Genomic DNA, 18,271 nt, shown 5'->3' with positions numbered 1-18,271 from the left:
GAGTTCGGTCGGGTGAGTGTGAAGTGAGCAAGACGATGGGCCAGGAATGGTGGTCTCGCGATTTCGTAAACTCGCTTGTTGATAGGACTCTGGGAAGGTGGAGAGAGATGCGTTGTGAGGAAAGAGCCGCCACTGTCAAGCTCACTCGTGGAGGTGCAGTTGCTTGTGACAGAAACGTGAATCGCCGCTTCACTAGAATCAACCTCGAAGGTGAAACACTTTGTTAGGCCTGTACGCCTGCGGAACCGCGGTCAAGCTTTGGTGCAGTTGCGCAAACAATGCGAGAGGCATGGAAGAACTGCTCACGATTGTGGTAGCTGCGGTTTCCTGAATGAGCCTGCGACTTTGTTCAAGGGTTCAGAGGTGGCTTGTTCTCGTTGGGAGTTGTTATTATTGTGAGAAGGACGGTGGAGATGCAGCAATTGCTGTTGGTCGTGCGGCGGAGTTGCGAGTTCCCCAGCCTCGGCGAAGAAACAGTTGGGGATCGCGTTTGCAAATTAAATCGATTACGAGAGATGGATTGATTACCATCGCCGGAAATCGGTCTGGGTTCAACCACCACGGCGACTGAAGATCAATGGCGAAAGCAGGGAGTGTGGGTGATGCCCTGGTGTCTGTCGCCAAGGTCGAGCAGTCAAATGGTACTGCCATGCGTGACCGGAGGGCTTGAGGTGGTGGATGGACAAAGGCCGCCTGGGTTGACCTGAGCTGTCTTTCTTGGGGCGTGGATAATATGCAGCAACCTTGGAAGGTCCTGAGGCAGGTGGAGTTGTGTGCCTGGGGAGAGCAATTGTCATCGGGCAGTTAAATTTTGCATCACAGCTTGTCGCTCACTCTCACACCATGTTCTTGAATATTGTTATTAATTTCTATTCGACATGTGCTAAACCTGTTTTTAAAACTTCACATTAACGCTCGTCGTGACGGTAATCACCTTCGAGTCCTCCTCATGGTACCTCTCCGGATCCAGCTCGGACGCCGAAGATGCGCCGGCTACATGCACCGGTGGCATCGGCCTCAGCTGGAGCTCATCTTCCTCTGAATTGATCCTCTCGAGCCGGCCCGGGTACGTCGAGACCGTGTCCATGAACCCGCCCGCACCAGCACGCCCGCTGAACAATTTCAGGCTGCCCCCAGACACCCTGTTGCTTTTGCCGGACAGGTAGCTCTTCTGCGTGCTGTTGGGCCCAGACCTCTTGTCGTAACCGCCCCTGTTGTAGTACGGTGCTCCAGAGCTGGCTACTGCCTTGGAGGCGAAGAGGTTTGGCCAGAACCTGGCGAGTATTAGACGCACTAAAGATGATGTTAGAAAACGACCGCCGCCACGGAAAGATAGGACACCTTTGGTGAGAGGTAAGTGAGCACGTACTGGACGGCATGCAGGCGCATATGACACCAGTGGAGATCTCGACCGTCGACCACGTGGAGATGCCGGTGTAGTCGTAGGTGACATTTTCGCTGCTCGAGAATTGGAGCAGCGACGCGAGGCGGATAATCGACACGACGGTAACGAAAGTGCCGACAACGAACACTAGCGCAGTCGAGCAGGGTTAGCCTTTTTCCCCCAAGAGCCTTGTTGCATGCAACCAGCCGCGGAGCGGTCTTTGCAGTCACTGCGGGGGGATGAGAGGGGGGGCGACGACATACTAGCACCGATGGCAATCTTTCTCTTGAGATCCAGGTTGAGTGACCTGACCTGCGACATGGGCAGGTACAGCATCCAGAAATCCAACGCGATGCTGACGGCGGCATTGGCCCAGGCGATCGCGGAGTAGTTGACGCAGTGCCCCTGATTATCTCGGTCGTTCCAGCGGGTCCAGTTGTAGCTAAAGGGCCAGCACTGGAAGAGCGCTGCGAGGACGAAAGAGAGGCCGAATAGTCCGACGCCGACTATCGTGAACCATATCACGCGCCGGAACTTGTGGTCTGGAAAGATGCGGAGGAAGAACAGCAGGATCGACAGCTTCAACAGCGCCATGTCGGCAAAGTAGAGCAGCGTCAAGATCCAGAAGGTCAGGCCGAACTGCGTGATCTGATAGGGCGTGAGGGTCCAGATGTCCCTGCCGATGCCGAACGTGGACAGTCGCGAGTTGAGTATCGTGCAGGGGATGCAGCTGGCCGCGACGAACATGATTGTCCAGTCGTCAGGGCCGAGGCCTAGCGAGGTGATGCCCCTTCTGTACACGACCCGCAGGATGACCAGGAACAGAGCAAACCCCGTCATGACCGAGGAGATCTCGGTGTACATGGTGCCGGCATTGTGTGGCTCAATGCCACAGATTGTGTTTGAGGCGTTCTTAACCACTAAAGGCAGCACTGTCAGTTTTGTGAAGGCAGGCAAGGGACCAACCACGTCTGTAGCTGCTGGCACAGTTGGGCGACTCACAAAGAGCGTCCTCGATGATGCAGCTGGAGCGCACGCAAGTCTCCATGGATGTGACAAAGTGCTCATCTGTGCAGAGGCAGGTCGTGTTGGTCAGGCATGGCGACGCCGCAGCCCCACGGATAAAGCATGGAACCTGGAACGGCAGATGGTGAGTACGGTCTCTGCTGGAGCTGAGGAAATTGTCGCCCACGTAATCGAGATGGCTGGGTACTTTACTCACTGCACATTTGGGAGTACCTGGCGGAAGCTGAGCCACGGCCAGGCCCACCAGCGGAAGAATGGCGTAAACGAAGCTCAACCCACGCATGTTTCTTTGCCGTGGTCTGCATAGAGGTGCTGGCTGCAGAGGAAGAAGATGCACGCGTGCCCAGGGGCCCGAAGCAGCCTTAATACCAGTCTGACGTCTCCGGCAGATGCAAATTCTAACGGGGGCCAAGAAGCCGGTGAGAGGGGAAGCGACTCGTGCATTGACGCTGGGACGCACCCTCGGCAGCAGTAGTGCTGACCTAGAAGGATGGGATGCTAAGCGGTTTCCGTAGATTGCACACGTGGTGGCAGATGCATGTTCCCTCGGATCGGCAACCATTGAGTGGATGCCCACGAGGTCAGGGCTTCTATTCAACGGGGCCGAGAACCTTTGCAGGCCAACGACAATCCGCTGGCGGGCACTGAGAAGAAGCAGACGAGGAACACTTGGCAGGCAACGGCTCCAGCCGGACGATCTGCAAAGGAGCAGGGCTACCACGCCGCACGCACGGACTGGATCGTGAGCTTGAATCTGTCTAGTGATGGGCCCGTGGGCCGTCCATCAATCAATAGCGGGCGCTCAGGGTCCGCCAGGTAGAACCATCTGGCGCTGGGCTCTGCTCATGTGGCACTCAGGCACCCGGCATGCCACAAGAGGGGCCTGAAACAGTGCGTGTCGTTATGGTTGCTGTAGGCGAGGTGGTGGCGCGTCATGTTGATCGTCCTAATGCAGGCTGCTGACAATTCATTGGTGCCCCAATTACCAAGCGAGCCTAGCAGCCACCACAGGAGAATGGTCTCCTGCATCCCGAGTCATGGTCCGTGTCGAAGTGCACCACCATTCGACTCGCTCAATTCAAAAAGACCCCGGAACTAGGCGTAACAACAATCTAAATTCCGAACGCGGAGGATTCATCCAGTGTCACCAATCTATCCATGGAATAAATGCCAGTCGGCATTGCCCTTCAGCTTGTGTGCCATAGCCATGCCTGCCACATGGAAACCGGCTCTACTTCCCCTGCACCAAGCCCATAAAGCTTCATGCATCGCTTGGCGCGATCGCCCGCGAACCCTCCATTGTCTCCCACCTGGCCCGAGGGGCACTCGCACAGACTGTATATCCTCCACGAGTGAGTGGGGTTAGCAATCAAACCAGACGTTCGGGTAGGCGGACGCTGGCGTGTCGCCGAGTGCTCTAAGGCATTTAGCCCCAGCGGCTTGGTAACGATCACCAGACTTCGGACGACGGCCAGAGTCAAGCATTTGTGCTAGCCATCCTGTCTATCGCTGACTTGACCGTGCCCTATCTAAATAGCGCCAATTCCTAGTGTTATCAGACGCGATTGCACACAAGAGTCGACCCATGGCTGACGCATTCATGAGCACTAATGACGTAGCGTGGCCGCCTGTGCTGGTCCTCGGATTGCTGGATATGAACGCAGATATCCGCAGATCGAGGCATCAACTCGGGTTCGGGTTTCGATACTACAACTGGCACCTGAGAGAACATTTTGAATGCAGCAGCCGTGGCCGAGCGCCACTGAAGCCCAAGATATCTACATATGGCCAAATCCCCCACATCGTGCTACTGGATCATGCAAATTGCGTACAAATACGACATTGGCGCACGCCGCGCTGGATATCATCCTTATCGTTCCACGCCTTTTGAGGTCGAGGGGCCATTCACATAACAAGCGGGCAACAAAATCGCGTTAGCGACTGCAGGAAACCACGCTATGCTGCGCGTAGTGGCAGTATTCGGACCCAAGCCCGGATCACCACGTGAGCAGCGACAGGGGGGCCGGCAAATGAGGCCAGGCACACCCGAGGGCACATGCAAGCAAGTGTCAGCAGTGCTCGTTGGCGTCCCACAATCAATTCCTCCCATTGCGGGCGAACAGTGAGGGCAAGAAGTAGATGATATTTACCTTTGATTTCATCTTGTACCGTAAAACGATCGCCTTGCAAGAACCCGCGACGAAATTATTTACAACGTACAAGCATAAAAAGCCAACAACTCATCGCAGACATGGTGGTACGTTTTCTGCTATCGCAAGTCAAGCTTATCATGCCTTTCATGTGATCATTAGTGCAGCGCGGAACTGTATGCCTACTTGTGCCTGGCAGGTGGCGTCGCGTCAATGCCACCTTTGAGGCAGGTTGGTCTCCCACCACGTCCTCATCATCTTCAATAGCAACCCTGATGTAGAAAGGGGTAAATTTGGACGCGCTCCGTGCGATGGATATTCGTGACCTTGATTGACGAGCGCGGCCTGGACGAAAACAATCTGAAGTGCTATTATGGCATCAGCGGCAAGCGGCAGCGGGCTGGCAACTACACATCAGCCCCAGAAGGCATAGAAGGCATTAACTCTGACTTTCGCGAACGTGTCTCTGATTGTGATGGGCCCCATATCGATGCACGGGGGGAACAACTCCACGTCCCCGATGCTGATGCCTGCCCATTAGTACATATAGGACCGATCTGGCATACCCAAGTTCGAACGCACAACTAGTACTCAGCGAGGTGTAGTGTGGGATGGCTAGATACAAACACTATTCGAAGCAACAGGGCAATAAAACCCTGTGAAGGTGCTGTGAAATAAAGAAGAACGACTTGGGCGCTCATAAAGAAATAGAAAGGGCAATGGTCTTGTATTCGCGGACAGTACATGGAGCGGCGTGGCGGACAGGAGTCAACTAGTCCTAGAGAATACCAAGAGCTGCACCCCCAACAACATCAATGGGCAGCGTTAATAGGCGATGGATGCCCTCCTTGTTTTCCCATCACACTATTCCTGCACGCGGCTCTCGTGCGCCCAGTATGCATGGATGCTGGCATAAGAAGTTGTGTTTGTCGGGAAGTAAAAGGACTGTCTTTGAATTGTACCCACTCCTCCATGCCGTTTTTGCGACAAAGAACTATCTCTAGACCATACGAGGTATTGCTTATGTTTTGTTGGTAGAAAAAGTGACAGAACTGATGGAGGATGAATGCAACGTGTGAAGTGGATCGGTGAATTTAGTCAGTGTAGCAGGGGATGTTCTTGTCCACAAAGGGAGCGTGAGGCCGACTCGGTACGAGCCGCTCTGAGCTTGACAATACCTAAAGACTGTGTCCATGTATAGACCTGTCAGAGCATTATTCAACAGCGTCGACGTAGCTTTCTTTTTTCGCATCCAGATTTAATGTAACACATGCATGCGAACAGATTAAGGGAGACCACGTTTGTTATCAGCGGTCCGTTTGTCCGTGTGCGCGAATTTTCCGGGTATCAATTTTTTTTTCTTTTTCTTTGTTCATTTTTTATTCGTCGCGTACTTATATCGATGTACCATTTTTTCGATTTGAGCATTGCTAGTGCACTATTGCACGATATCGTGTTGAAGGTCATAATCAGGTAATGGGTCTGCATGTGGGCTTGGCAGCCTAGGGAGGATTCTTACCCTTGCCCCCTGGCAGGACTTGGATGTCACGTCGCCACAACCCCGGCCTGGGGATTAGGCTCACGTCATCTACTGATACACTGGGGATAGGGATATTTGCCGCTTCATCATGCAATGGGCCCCTAGACATCACACCTCGTATCACATCATTTGTCACGAGGCAGTGCCATCCACCAACTCTGCAGTTGCCCTCTACAAGGACTAGGAAACCCTCTCTTGAAGAAATTGCCTTTAAGTTAACACGTAAGCCACGCCTGGCAACTCACCCCACAATCCCCGCCAAGCTGACAACAGTTACTCCGCCTCCGCTACCCAACAGACGAACAGAGCGCCCGTCACTAGGAGGTTCTTTTGTGATTCGCGGCTCGAAACCACCATTCATGGCGAGTGCACGCCCTGTCAAGGAGGCCGGGCGCATCAGAGCCGTCGCTGAAGGGTACATATCGACAGGTACGAACCTCGACATCCCCGATAGCGACGGCCGCACGCTTCTGAGACGCGCAGTCGCCCTATACGATGTCGAGCTTGTCGAATTTCTCGTCAGTAATGGTGCGGATCCCCGGCAGATCGACCCAGTCAATGGGAATACTCTTTGGCACCAGGCCGCACTCGACTATGGGGCGACGACGTTTCCAAAGCAGGGTGATGTGGCCAGGCTCCTGTCTCGACTAGCCAGCCTTGGAGTCGATCCTGCCCGGGCCAACAGCCAAGCTCGCACTCCTCTGCACATTGCCAGCTGCGTGCAAATCGATTTCACGCAAGACCCCAATCATCGAAGACCTGGATACGACTCGGTGTTTGATGTGCTAGTCAGAATACTGCCTGGGCCCCATGCCATCAATGCTAAAGACTCTACCCTCAGCACGCCGCTCCATCTCGCGGCAAGCATTTCGGAGTACCAGACACGAAAACTACTAGAAGTGGGCAGCGAGGTGGCCGCAGTCGACGATGAAGGGCGTACAGCCCTCCACATAGCAACATCAAGTGGTGATGGGAACATCACCGGCCTGATTCTTCGACATATCGGCATATCATACGAAACCACCGCCGATGGTGTACCAAAGACACAACAGCCAGGGCCAGTCCTAGCTGCTGTCAATGCCAAAGACAAAAGAGGCCGGACAGCTTTGTTTTATGCCGCCCGCGAAGGAGATACTGCTAGTTTCCAATTGCTGCTTGAAGCTGGAGCTGATCTGGGACTCGGCTTCGAGAATTCATGCTGGCAGGCAGTTGCATTGTTCGACATAGATTCGCCGCGTCGCAGATCCGATCCTGCACACGAGAATGGACCACGGGGCATTGATCAAATTGTTCAGACGCTAATCAAGCAGACTGGAGTACCAACAGAGACAATGGTCGATGTTGCGCTAGAGCTGGCGGTCGCTAGGAAGTCAGCATATGTCTTTGAGGTTTTGACTCGAGCTCGGCGTCGGCTAGCTACCGGACCTGATCTCGACCGAGACAATCAAAATAACCTACAGGTGATGGGGTTTCTCGAGCAAGGTCGGGCCAACCGCGAAGAAGCGATGAACGACAGTTTCCCAGTCAACATGCGTTTCTTGCGCCTATTGGATTTACGGGAATTCGAACTCGCCTCAGAACTGTTAGCCAGCATTGATCCGTGGGAAAGATCCCCGTTCTCAGGAAGCGAAACCATTCTACATCACATCGTGTCCCAAGGGTTGGCCAGCATGTTGCCACCGCTTGCAGACACCGTCCGAAGACAGTCAATATTGAGTCCTGGCACGAAGCCACTCTTGCTCGCAGCTTGCAGCCAGCCACAACCTAACATGGATGTACTGAAAGCCCTTATCGAGATAATCAAGATCGACATCGACAATAGAGACTCACATGGTCTCGGCGCACTACACGTCCTTTTTGAGGGTGATCGGCCCATCCACTGGTGGCAGCTTGCCTTGGCGCTTCCATATCTTGTCAAACACGGCGCGGACCCGAACATGCGAGACAATGAAGGCCGAACACCATTACACATTGCCCTTGATCATATTGGCTACATTGACTTTGATAAAAGCACAGTCGCCCAGCTCATCAGCCTCGGAGCGGACGTGAACGCAGCAGACAACTACGGCAAGACCTGCTTGTGCCGCGCAGCCGGCAACGCCTTGTACCACGGCGAGGGCCCAGGCAGCGACATGTCTGTGATATCCGACCTGCTCCACCGCGGAGCTGTGGTGACGCAGCCCGCATTAATCGAGGCCATGCGCCGCGACGACCTGGAACTACTCGAGATCCTGCTCTCCCCAACCCAAGGGCGCGCAGATCCAAACACGCGTCTCCGGTTGGACAAGATGCCGCTAGGACACTGGTGGGGGGGCACAATCTACAGTCTCGGTGGTGACGCAGAGGCCGAGCCGTGGAGATATTCGCCCCCATTGCCGGTCAATGCTGTCCCCGAGCAGGTCATGTATCCTCTGCATTTTGCAGCTCTACGGGACAACCTCAACATGGTGAAAGTTCTTCTGGAGCATGGTGCAGATCCTGGCGCGCGCTACGAGAACGGGATGAGCGTGCTGCACTATGTCATCGGCCAGAAGGGATGTGCTGGTATGGCAGTCATGGACATGTTGCTCAGTCGCCCAGATGTGGCGCGAGAGGACAAAAGCCCGTTGGGCATGACAGTGCTCCTAGCCGCAGCAAGCTTGATTCAACTCGACACTGGCAGCGGCCACAGAAACTCAACAGATCCTGGGTTACAGCTTCTAGAACGGCTGATTGACCTTGGATGTGATGTCAAGGCGCAGGACAATAGCGGCCGTGGAATCATGCAATGGCTTGGTAAGAACGGGACCTCTGAGAGTGTAATCTTGAGTCCCGGGCTTGGCTCTGTGGTCAATCGCGTGCTATCTATGGCTCCAGAGCTAGGATACAAGTAGAAGTGTACGTAGAAATCTGGAGGCGAGGCATCGGTGTGGCATTTATGTTAGAATAAGCCGAACTCAGTTCGTTATACATTGCGAACTTGGTCTGGTCGGATGAATTCTGTGCCTTAATATCACTGTTGACATGTCCGCAATTTACAGCGAATCAGAATTAGTCTTCTCCATGGCCAGAGAGATGACGGTCCTCCAAACTTTAAGCTCGGAGAGTTGATAGAAAAGGTGCTAACATTCAAGTACAGATCTGGAACATCCCAAATGACCAGGGAATGACACACTGAGCATCCGTTTGCCTCACAGCCATTGGCATTGGATCACCTTAAAGTCACTTTCAGCCCTTCTACTACCCCTGCAGAAGCGACTCGCAGCATTGGATAAGGGGCACCTCGAGTGCAAGGATGGCATGTACGCGTCGGGCTTGACCAGCTTCCACAGACGTGAGTCTCAAGGACAGGCATTTCATCACCTCCTCAAGCTGATCATTCGCAGTACAGGGTATCCGTAATGAGCGGCACGAATTGAGACGACGTAATAGAATGTTTAAGAACATCAAGGAGAAGATTGGATATTCAGCGGGAAGAAGAAGACTTCGAGAAATTTACGGCCAATCATGGCATCGCCATGACAACACGAGCGTCAACATCGCCAACAGACACAGACGCAGTCCCCCCATTCATCTGCTCCGAACCGCCGGCACCCTCAGCCGCGATGCGTTATTTCAGGCCATCAACGGCACGCTGGCCTATCGCAAGTAGCGTGGGTAAGGCCAGCAGCTCGAGCACACTAACATCGAACTGGAGCGTCGCCTTCCACCAGCTTCGCAGCTCAATGGCCACGAGACTGTCGAGACCTAAATCCTGCGGAGGCCTAGAGACGTCGATGGCCTCAATTTCGTCGTCGGCCAAAGGCCGGAGCAGCAGCGCTAGTAACTGCCCAGCAATCTGCCGAGCCATGAATTCTGCTGTCTCGGGCGCCGAGAGCACTGATGGATCGTCATTCCTCGCGGTTGCGATGAGCGCTGCGATCTTGCCTGCCTGTGCTGAGGATGACTTGACTCTGCCTTGGGCTGCCGTATCACCTGCCTCGTCGTTCCAGTACACAGCCATCCGCTGATCTGTCTTAAATATGACCCTATTGGAGGAGTCGCGCATAGAGAGCGTCGATCGGATGCCTAGACCGAGTTGCGCCCGCGTCGCAGTGGTGCAGCTGCCTGCGATGGATGAAGTTGAGAGCTTGGGACCGACCGGGGCAGCAAGGACCGCTGATAAAGAGTCGAGTAGTTCACTAATGTGGATGCCGTAATTGCCGCGTGAGACAAGACGCTCGCGAATGGAGTCATTATCGGCAACGTAGCCGTGGTCGAGCATGATGCCAACGTTAACGGATTGAGCGGGCAGGCCACAACCGTGGCGATAACGCACAAATGCATCCAGAAATGTGTTTGCTGCGGCATAGTTGGCCTGGCCACGGTGGCCGTATGTAGCAGACACGGAACTAAAGAGCAGGAAGAAGTCCAGTTTGGTGTTGACCGTGGCTTTGTGGAGGTTCCAGGTTCCGCGGACTTTAGGCGCTGTGGCACTCTCCCAGTCTTCGTGGCTCATGGTGGCAAAATTGTGATCACGCAGCACCATTGACATGTTGATGATGCCTTTGAGTGGCCTTGTGCCTGCGGCAGCCACAGCCTGCTCGACGTCAGCCAGGATCGTGACACTGCCGGGAACAGAGGCCACCGAGCACCCCTGGCTGCGGAGCTCCTCCATGAAGGCTACATCATGTGCTGAAGCACCAGCCGTGCGTCCTAAGTAGATGAGGTGGCGGGCGCCATTTTCTACCATCCACGTAGAGACGGCCCGTCCAAGGCCTCCTAGTCCGACGACGAGAATATAGGCAGCGCCCGAGTCGAACTGGAAGGTGAAGGGCCTGGCAGATGTTGCAACGGCACCCGCCACTCCTTCATACTTGGCCTGCATATCCACAACGATTTTGCCAATGTGCTGCCCCTTTTGCATATGCAAAAAACACTCCCGCACTTCTTCGACTGGAAATATGATGATAGGGGAGATCGGTTCAATATAACCCTCCCGGTAGTACTGGATGACGAGCTTGAGGAGGCGTTGGCCCTCGGTGGGTCGATGCTCGATGAGGTGAGAAAGATCAACACACTGGTAGCTCCGGTTCAGCAGGAACGGTTCAAGTGCCAGTCGGCCATGGCCCAGGAGATCGCGTTTGCCGATCTCCACCATGGTGCCAAACTCGGCCACGCACTCCCAGGAGGCGTGCAGCAGCTCACCAGAGAGCGAGTTGAGTACCAGATCGACGCCCCTTCCGTTGGTGGCTCGCATCAGATTCGCCCGGAACGAGACGTCGCGCGAGTAGAAGATGTTCTCATGAGGGATGCCAAGTTCCGTCTGGAGGTAGCTTTTCTTGGCCTCGCTGGAGACGGTACAGTAGATTTGTCCGGCGCCAACCATGCGGGCGATCTGAAGAGCGGCCAGGCCCACGCCACCGCAGGCGGAGTGGATGAGAATCGTCTGGCCTCCGCGCATTCGCCCAATGTCTAGAAGACCGTAGATGACAGTCGCGAACACTGTGGCCATGGTCGCGGCGTCAACGAAGCTGAGGCTATCTGGGATCTTGACGCATTGGTATTTGGAGACTTTGGCCATTGAAGTAAGGCCATAGCCGCCCATTACCATGACCCGGTCTCCCAGCTTGATGTCACCTTCAACATTTGAGCCCACGGCGCGAACAATGCCCGCATGTTCTAGGCCTAGCCCAATGATATTGACGATGCCCATCACGCCCAAGATGTCCTGCTACTCTGTCAGTATAGGTGCTTGCGATCCTTCCAAATTGTGACTGTGCACAGCGCCTCGGCTGTTTTGATCTTCTCGAGGATGACATACCCTGAAATTTATGCCCACAGCTCTGGGCTCGATCAACAACTCGTCATCACCAGGGCTCCCCGTGTCCAGGCTTACCCAATGCAGCGTGCTAAGACGCCCGGGCTTGTCGATTTCTAGCCTTGACGAAGCTGTCTCCGCAAGAGGGAGGCTGGCTGTGGCTGCCCTAAGCTCATCTGCGATGTTGAAAGGGTAGATGCGCGGTACGGATACACTCCCGTGGAGGCCAATGGCATACTCAAACTCTGGGTCAAGCCTCTCGTCCCTTTCAGTGTTGCGCCGACGCATGAATTTGCCAAGCACGCGCTCGACGATAGGGCACAGGTTCTCGTCGAGGGTTTCGACCTCGCAAGTGGCCAGGTCAAGGACTAGCTCGGCGCGTATTGTCCGAGCTGCACCTTGAATCTGCGCCCATCGCGGGTCAGAGCACTGCCCTTCCAGCTGAGACGGGCGGGTGAGCCACAAGATACCAGTCCCAGACCTCGAGACACCGCGCATCAGATCTTGGAATGCTTTAAGCCGAGCGGGCGAGATCTCGTCCAGGAAGGGCTCTGCCAGATCCAGTACCGAGACGATGTCCTTCTCAACAGGTGCGCTATTGTTGCCAGTCTCATCGAAGTCGTGGAGAGCGACTGAGTAGCCAGCCGAGGTAAGACATCGTTCCAACACTGTAGCTTGCGGCTCGGACGCAGCATTGAAGATCACCGTAACGTCCTTGGCACGTGCACAGTCGACATACGGCCTGGCCAGGAGGAAGACGTGGCTGTGCTTTCCACCAGGACAGTCGAGCGCAAAGTTTTCGATGCCACCAAATCCGGCCTTTCTCAACTCTATGTCCCAGCGCTCAGGTGTAACGTAAGGTTCATCGGGCCTCCCATCAGCTTCGCCCAGCCACCAGCCTGGCAGGATGCCCATGATGTAGTTCCATGGTTTGTGCTCGGACGACAGCTCCTCAATGTACAGCCGGCCCTCCGGCTTGAGCAGGCGACGCACATTCCGCAGTGTACTGACCAGGCTTGGTGTGGCGTGAAGCACATTGGACGCCACAACGAGGTCGTATCCGTGCTCCTCGAAGCCTTGCTCGCAGGGATCTTTGGAAATATCAAGCACACGGAACTCCATGTTATCCACGTGCTGCTTGAACCGCTCCTGCGCAGCGCCAAAGAACCCCGCAGAGATATCAGTGTAAGTGTAGCTACCATACATGCGGTGAGAATGCGAGGTCTGCATGGCTTGGAAGTTGCCCAGGAGGATTTCCGTTGTCCCACCAGTGCCGGCGCCAATCTCGAGGATGCGCATGCGCGGATTTGCGTGCGCCAGGGCCTGGAACAGACGGGGCCGCTTGCTCCAGTTGATCATCTTGTAGACATCTGTGAGGATGCCGTCTTGCATGAGCACTTCGAGCGAATCCACGGTGCCTCGGAATAGGGGCACGATATTGTTGAGCACCTGCTGCAACGCGAGTGCCACACACTCCAAATCTGTGGGACGCAGCACGGTCAGCAGGGAATCGACCGTAGTGTCCGTCTTGGGCAAGGGCTGTCTCCTCATCCAGTCTAGGAATTTTCTGAGGTGATCTGTTGGTGGCTCTAGCAGCCCCTCAGCATCGAGAAGCCGGAGCGAGTCACGTATACAGAGGGCTGTGAGCTCTTGCATGTCGTCCGCATAGGCGAGCTGGTCGTCGTTGTGAATGACCATGGAAGGCATGTCCGCAAAATCAATGTCCTCGCGCCAATGCATCCTCGCGCCAGCGTGCGGGTCCGGGTTGTCGTCGGAAATGTCGCCATGGAGCGGGCTTATCTTCACGCCACAGACGTTCAGCACCAGGTGGCTCTTCCCGTCCACAAGATCACGACTGCAGCCCGTGCCACCCCCTGTGATCACTCCACTGGCGCTGGCAGTGGCGCTAACAGATAATGTGAGCTCAGACTCTGCCACATGCACGTCCAGCTGCGCGATATAGGTAGGCACGGCCATCGTTCGCATTCGGTGGCCTACGCCCTGGATGGCAGCCGCAGCTAGCAACTGAAGAAAAAAGTCGATCTTGGTAGGATGAACTGCGTAGAATTCTTCCGCGTCTTGGACAGTATGCTTCGCCGTTGCTGAGGCCTCATTCCCTGTGGTGGAACAGGTGATGTTGTCAAGTCCTTGGAAGGTTGGCCCGTAGTTTCCGCCAACCTCGCGCATGACCTTGTACCATTTGGAAGCCTCTACATGGCGTGGAAACTTGGAGTTGAGGCACTTTTCGACCGTCGCGGCTTCTTCTGCCGTGGGCAGCGGCGACATAGAGCAGACCTGTCCTGCGCAGTGCTTGGTCCACACGGCACCATTGTGCGAGCTGACAACAAAGTCCCACCGATCGCTCTCTAGGCTATCGGTAAGTCGGTGGCGCGTGAGACTGGTCAATACCTCCGTAGACCTAGACTCAGACAACAGCATGGCCGTATCGATTACCATGCCGCGGATACTAAAACCGGTGAAGGGGGTTTCAGCGTCATTACCGCCATCCGTGATTGCGGTAAGCTGGCGTATCGCCTCTCCAATCATGCCGACATAGCCCGCGCAGGGGAAAACAATGTCTCCCTTTACATTGTGGTCGCGTAGCCAAGGAACTGCTGCAAGGTGCAAGACGTTGCGCCAGAGCGGCTCGTTGTCTGTGCTTTCGATTACGCGGACGCCCAGAATCTCGTGCTTTCTCGCGCGGGGTGACCTCCACAGCTTTTGCAGTCGGGTCTCAAACAGCAGTGAGTGGTCATGCTGCCATGGATACGTCGGCAGATCTGTGGCGACATCACGCATCCCGTGGGGGTTCGTCAGTCTACCGAAGTCGATGCTCACGTTCTGTTGCCACAACTGGCCTAAGGCTGCCAGGAGAGTTTTGACAGCATTCTTGTCGCGGATCAGACAGCTGGAATAAGGAGCATTCATTTCTCGCTCAGCTAGTGTCTGCCGTAGCGGACCAGCGAGGGCCGAATGTGGGCCAAGCTCGAGGAAGACTAAGGGCACTCCCTGTCCTGGGCCGTTCGCATGATGTTCGACAAGGCTGCCGACCGCCTTGCGGAATAGCACTGGAGACTCGAGGTTGGAACGCCAATATCGGCTACCTGTGCTGTGCATCTTGAGGAGCTGCTGTCCCGTAACACTGGAGAACATGCTGGGTGGGGCGGTATCTCGAGAAGTGCCCTCTGTGGGTTTTAATGCGGAATCGCTGTCCCCCTTGAGATGAGGAACGAGCAGCGACTCGTAAAGCTCGCCGACCTCTTCCATGTGATGTAAGTGATAGGCCTTGTCGACCTTAAGTTCCCTGGCAAAGGTCGACGCATCGCGTTCCTTGACCGCCGCCAACACGCTCGCTAGCTGTTCTCTGTCACCTGAGATGGTTACATTTGCCGGGGAGTTTTCACACGCCACCACGACTCCGTGCAAGAGAAGCGGCTTGACGTCTTCCCACGACATGCCCAGCGCCGCCATGGCACCTGACCGCTTCGCATGCTTTGATACAACACCTCTGTAATAAGCAGCAATGATTGCTTCTTCGCCTGTCAGCTTCCCTGCGGCGTATGCTGCAGCCAGCTCACCAGATGAGTGGCCAACAACGGCATGTGCTCGTATACCGTACTCAGTCAGTACGTCAACCAGTGCAATTTGCACTGCTGTGCATAGAGGCTGTGAGTACGCCGCCTGACTGACATTGCTCTCCCCTTTGGTCTTGGTCAACTCGTCCGCAATGGACCAGGATGGACCGTCCTGCAATCGACTGAGAGTCGCGTCCAAGCGACGTATAGTCTTGGCAAAGGCTGGGATGCTGCTGGACGTGAGCAGCTCCGAGCCCATTTGCGCCCACTGGGCACCCTGGCCCGTGAAGACGAAAGCGAGACGAGGAAGAATTGTGTTGGTAACCTTGATAGTGGGAGATGTGTTGATTTCCGCAGATTGTCCAACGACGGCAAAGGTGCGGTAAGGCAGGTGGTCACGGCGAGCAGAAAGGATGTAGGCAATCTCAGGCAACAGGTGTGTGTTGTCCTCAAGATACCTTCGATGATTCTCTATCTGCCGGCGCAGCGAGTCTGACGTGTTGGCGGAGAGGACGACGAGGTGGGGATCAGCAGCGGTATGCTGTACTCCACTGTTGACCATGGGCGCGACAGACTTGCAACCGAGGAACGACTGGGCGGAGTCGATGACCACGTGCGTGTTAGCGCCTCCAATGCCAAATGAGTTGACGGATGCACGCTCCACGCGATCTTCTGGCCATGGGGTCAGTTCGGTCGGCACTACGAGCTTCTTCTCCTTGAAGGGAATCTTTGGATTAAGGTTGTTGAACTTGATGTTGGGCGGAATGGATCGGTGTTCTAGTGCCAGCACCACCTTGATAAGTGAGGTCAAGCCTGACGCTCCTTCTGAGTGCCCGACATTTGGCTTCACTGAGCCAATGTAGACTCCGCGGTCGCCAAATACTTGCGCCACAGCCCTTGTCTCGATTGGGTCACCCACCGACGTGCCGGTTCCGTGGCATTCCACGAAGGGTGTGGCAGCAGGGTCGGCAATGCCGGCAACCTGATATGTCTTCCGAATCAAGGCTGCATGGCCTTCAAAGCTGGGCATGGTCAACCCAGACTTCTTGCCGTCAGAGTTGGAGTAGGTGCCGCGAATAACCGCGCGGACTGGGTTGCCATCACGGATAGCTTCAGTAAGCCGCTTGACGTAGATGACATTGACAGCCTCGCCGCGGGCATACCCATCGGCGTCGGCATCAAATGTCTTGCATGAACCAGTGGGGGAGAGGACCATCTGCTCCGATAGGTCGCTGGTGAGGCCTGGGGCTAGCAGCAGATTGGATCCTCCTACAATGGCGGAGTCGCAGTCGCCTGCCCGGATGGCTAAACAGGCTTGGTGCAGGCCAATCAACGCTGAAGAGCATCCCGTCCGGATGGTCATGCTGGGGCCCCGCAAGTCGTACTCATACGCCAAGCGGTTAGACAGGACAAAATCTCCATATCCAGTGACTTTGTACACGGCTGGGACTTGATCGTCTTTGGCGAACAAGGAGGACCAGTCCTCCCCAAAGGAGCCTACGAATGTTCCAATCTGCTTGCCGCGATAATTGACCTCGCCAGCACTCTCGAGACACTCTCTTGTGAGTTCGAGAAGGATGCGCTGTTGAGGATCAGCACGCTCGACCTCGTTTTTTGGCATAGTGAACAGGGTTGTGTCAAGACCACCCAGATCGACCGACTCGTCCAGAAAGTAGCCACGCTCCGCTTTCACGAAGCCAGCCTTGCCAGCCTTGGAAAAATACTTGGCCGCACTGTAGCGGGTCCCGGGTATGGGACCCTGGGCGTCTCTCTTGTTGACCAGGAACTCCCAGAACTGGGAGGGCGTGCTGACGCCAGCCGGCAAGCGCAGGGCCATCCCACAAATAGCAATTGGCTCCGCCATGCCTGGCGTGTTGGCTTCCTCAGAGTTATCTGTGGAACAAGCCAGGTTGTTCTATCCACCGTCAGACGACATTAATTTAAGCGCGAACCCCATGACAAGACTTACCAACACCTGTGGTCCATCGCTGGCGAGGAATGGAGCCATTGTGACTGTGGAGTAGCAATGTCAAATTGGATTGTTGCTTAAAACGATATGAAGGCTAACAATAGCAGCGCTCTTGAGTCGGACGCTCTGGGTATGGTTGGATATGGCCCCCCATGAAACGCCCATAGCGAATACTCTGTGGAAGTATTTATGCCTCCCCATGAATCATCAGTTTCTGAGAGCTCCAGATGGATTCTTTCCCAAGGACGCGCACGTGCTCTCAGTCAGAGCAATTAAGTTTGTTGCACGTATGCCGAACCAACCTTGGAAGCCGCATTTCCCTCGACACTCTAAAGATGCTTCACAGCTCTTGTTTAGCGTGGCGTCTGAATTCTGGACATGGTAACTTCCGCCGAGGTTCTAAACCAGTTCAGACCCTGCCGACTTCCTTGGGGAGATAGCACTTTCTCGATCGTGGGGGCGGGAGGGAGCTGAAACCAAGCTGCAGATGTGATTTGATATCGTATGTCCGGCCCAATAGCGCTTGTGCAAGGAAGATGCAGGCATTCCCGATTTGGATGCTTCAGCTGGGATGGCTACGCCACTCCATGTCCTGAGGCCAATCTGTTGGAACCATTTGATCACTGTGTCTGTCCACACACCGTTGCGCCCAGCAGCCTGCCCTGCTGGGCAAGCCTTCCCTGTCTCGAATAGTCCCACGCGGCGTGGCGTAGTGTACTACTGATTCGAACGACGCGAAGCTGCAAGGGAGGGAGCCGGGCGTCGCCGCAAAGCTTAAGTGACTATTTTAGGTGCGGCCCCAGTCCTATTTGAGAGTACAAAGACCCTCTTCAGCTCGCCGGTTTCCA

At 55.2% G+C, this 18,271-nt stretch overlaps 3 protein-coding genes across 3 annotated transcripts; 1 reads left to right on the top strand and 2 right to left on the bottom strand.

Moving 5' to 3' along the window:
* Nucleotides 1-860: 860 nt before the first annotated feature.
* On the bottom strand, nucleotides 861-2,720 carry B0I36DRAFT_275940 (uncharacterized protein). The gene is made up of 5 exons (XM_046151385.1): nucleotides 2,607-2,720; nucleotides 2,387-2,519; nucleotides 1,648-2,304; nucleotides 1,370-1,531; nucleotides 861-1,293 (listed from the first exon to the last, which is right to left on the bottom strand). Exons 1-5 carry the CDS (start codon nucleotides 2,691-2,693, stop codon nucleotides 896-898), a joined length of 1,437 nt encoding a protein of 478 aa, XP_046007578.1. The 5' UTR covers nucleotides 2,694-2,720; the 3' UTR covers nucleotides 861-895.
* A 3,468-nt stretch (nucleotides 2,721-6,188) lies between these two features.
* On the top strand, nucleotides 6,189-9,147 carry B0I36DRAFT_435207 (ankyrin repeat-containing domain protein). Its single transcript, XM_046162751.1, has 2 exons — nucleotides 6,189-6,322; nucleotides 6,399-9,147. The coding sequence occupies exon 2, from the start codon at nucleotides 6,460-6,462 to the stop codon at nucleotides 8,971-8,973; it is 2,514 nt and encodes an 837-aa protein (XP_046007577.1). The 5' UTR covers nucleotides 6,189-6,322; nucleotides 6,399-6,459; the 3' UTR covers nucleotides 8,974-9,147.
* Nucleotides 9,148-9,689: 542 nt separating this feature from the next.
* Nucleotides 9,690-17,318, bottom strand: B0I36DRAFT_251794 (KR domain-containing protein; the record flags this gene model as incomplete). Its single annotated transcript, XM_046150640.1, has 2 exons — nucleotides 9,690-11,789; nucleotides 11,883-17,318. 2 exons carry the CDS (start codon nucleotides 17,316-17,318, stop codon nucleotides 9,690-9,692), a joined length of 7,536 nt encoding a protein of 2,511 aa, XP_046007576.1.
* Nucleotides 17,319-18,271: the final 953 nt, after the last annotated feature.

This window comes from Microdochium trichocladiopsis (assembly GCF_020744255.1).
Source record: "Microdochium trichocladiopsis strain MPI-CAGE-CH-0230 chromosome Unknown B0I36scaffold_10, whole genome shotgun sequence".
Taxonomy (NCBI): Eukaryota; Fungi; Ascomycota; class Sordariomycetes; order Xylariales; family Microdochiaceae; genus Microdochium; species Microdochium trichocladiopsis.
Note: the sequence above shows the minus strand (reverse complement) of the source record. Positions and strands in the feature narration are given on the sequence as shown.

What these genes read in the sequence shown, in the direction of transcription:
- B0I36DRAFT_275940 (XM_046151385.1), bottom strand. Translation starts at nt 2,693, where the DNA reads ATGCGTGGGTTGAGCTTCGTTTACGCCATTCTTCCGCTGGTGGGCCTG. An exon ending in CAGGTACTCCCAAATGTGCA is followed by an intron (nt 2,520 to 2,606) that starts GTGAGTAAAGTA and finishes CTGCCGTTCCAG; the next exon opens with GTTCCATGCTTTATCCGTGG. An exon ending in CATCATCGAGGACGCTCTTT is followed by an intron (nt 2,305 to 2,386) that starts GTGAGTCGCCCA and finishes TGCTGCCTTTAG; the next exon opens with TGGTTAAGAACGCCTCAAAC.
- B0I36DRAFT_435207 (XM_046162751.1), top strand. Translation starts at nt 6,460, where the DNA reads ATGGCGAGTGCACGCCCTGTCAAGGAGGCCGGGCGCATCAGAGCCGTC.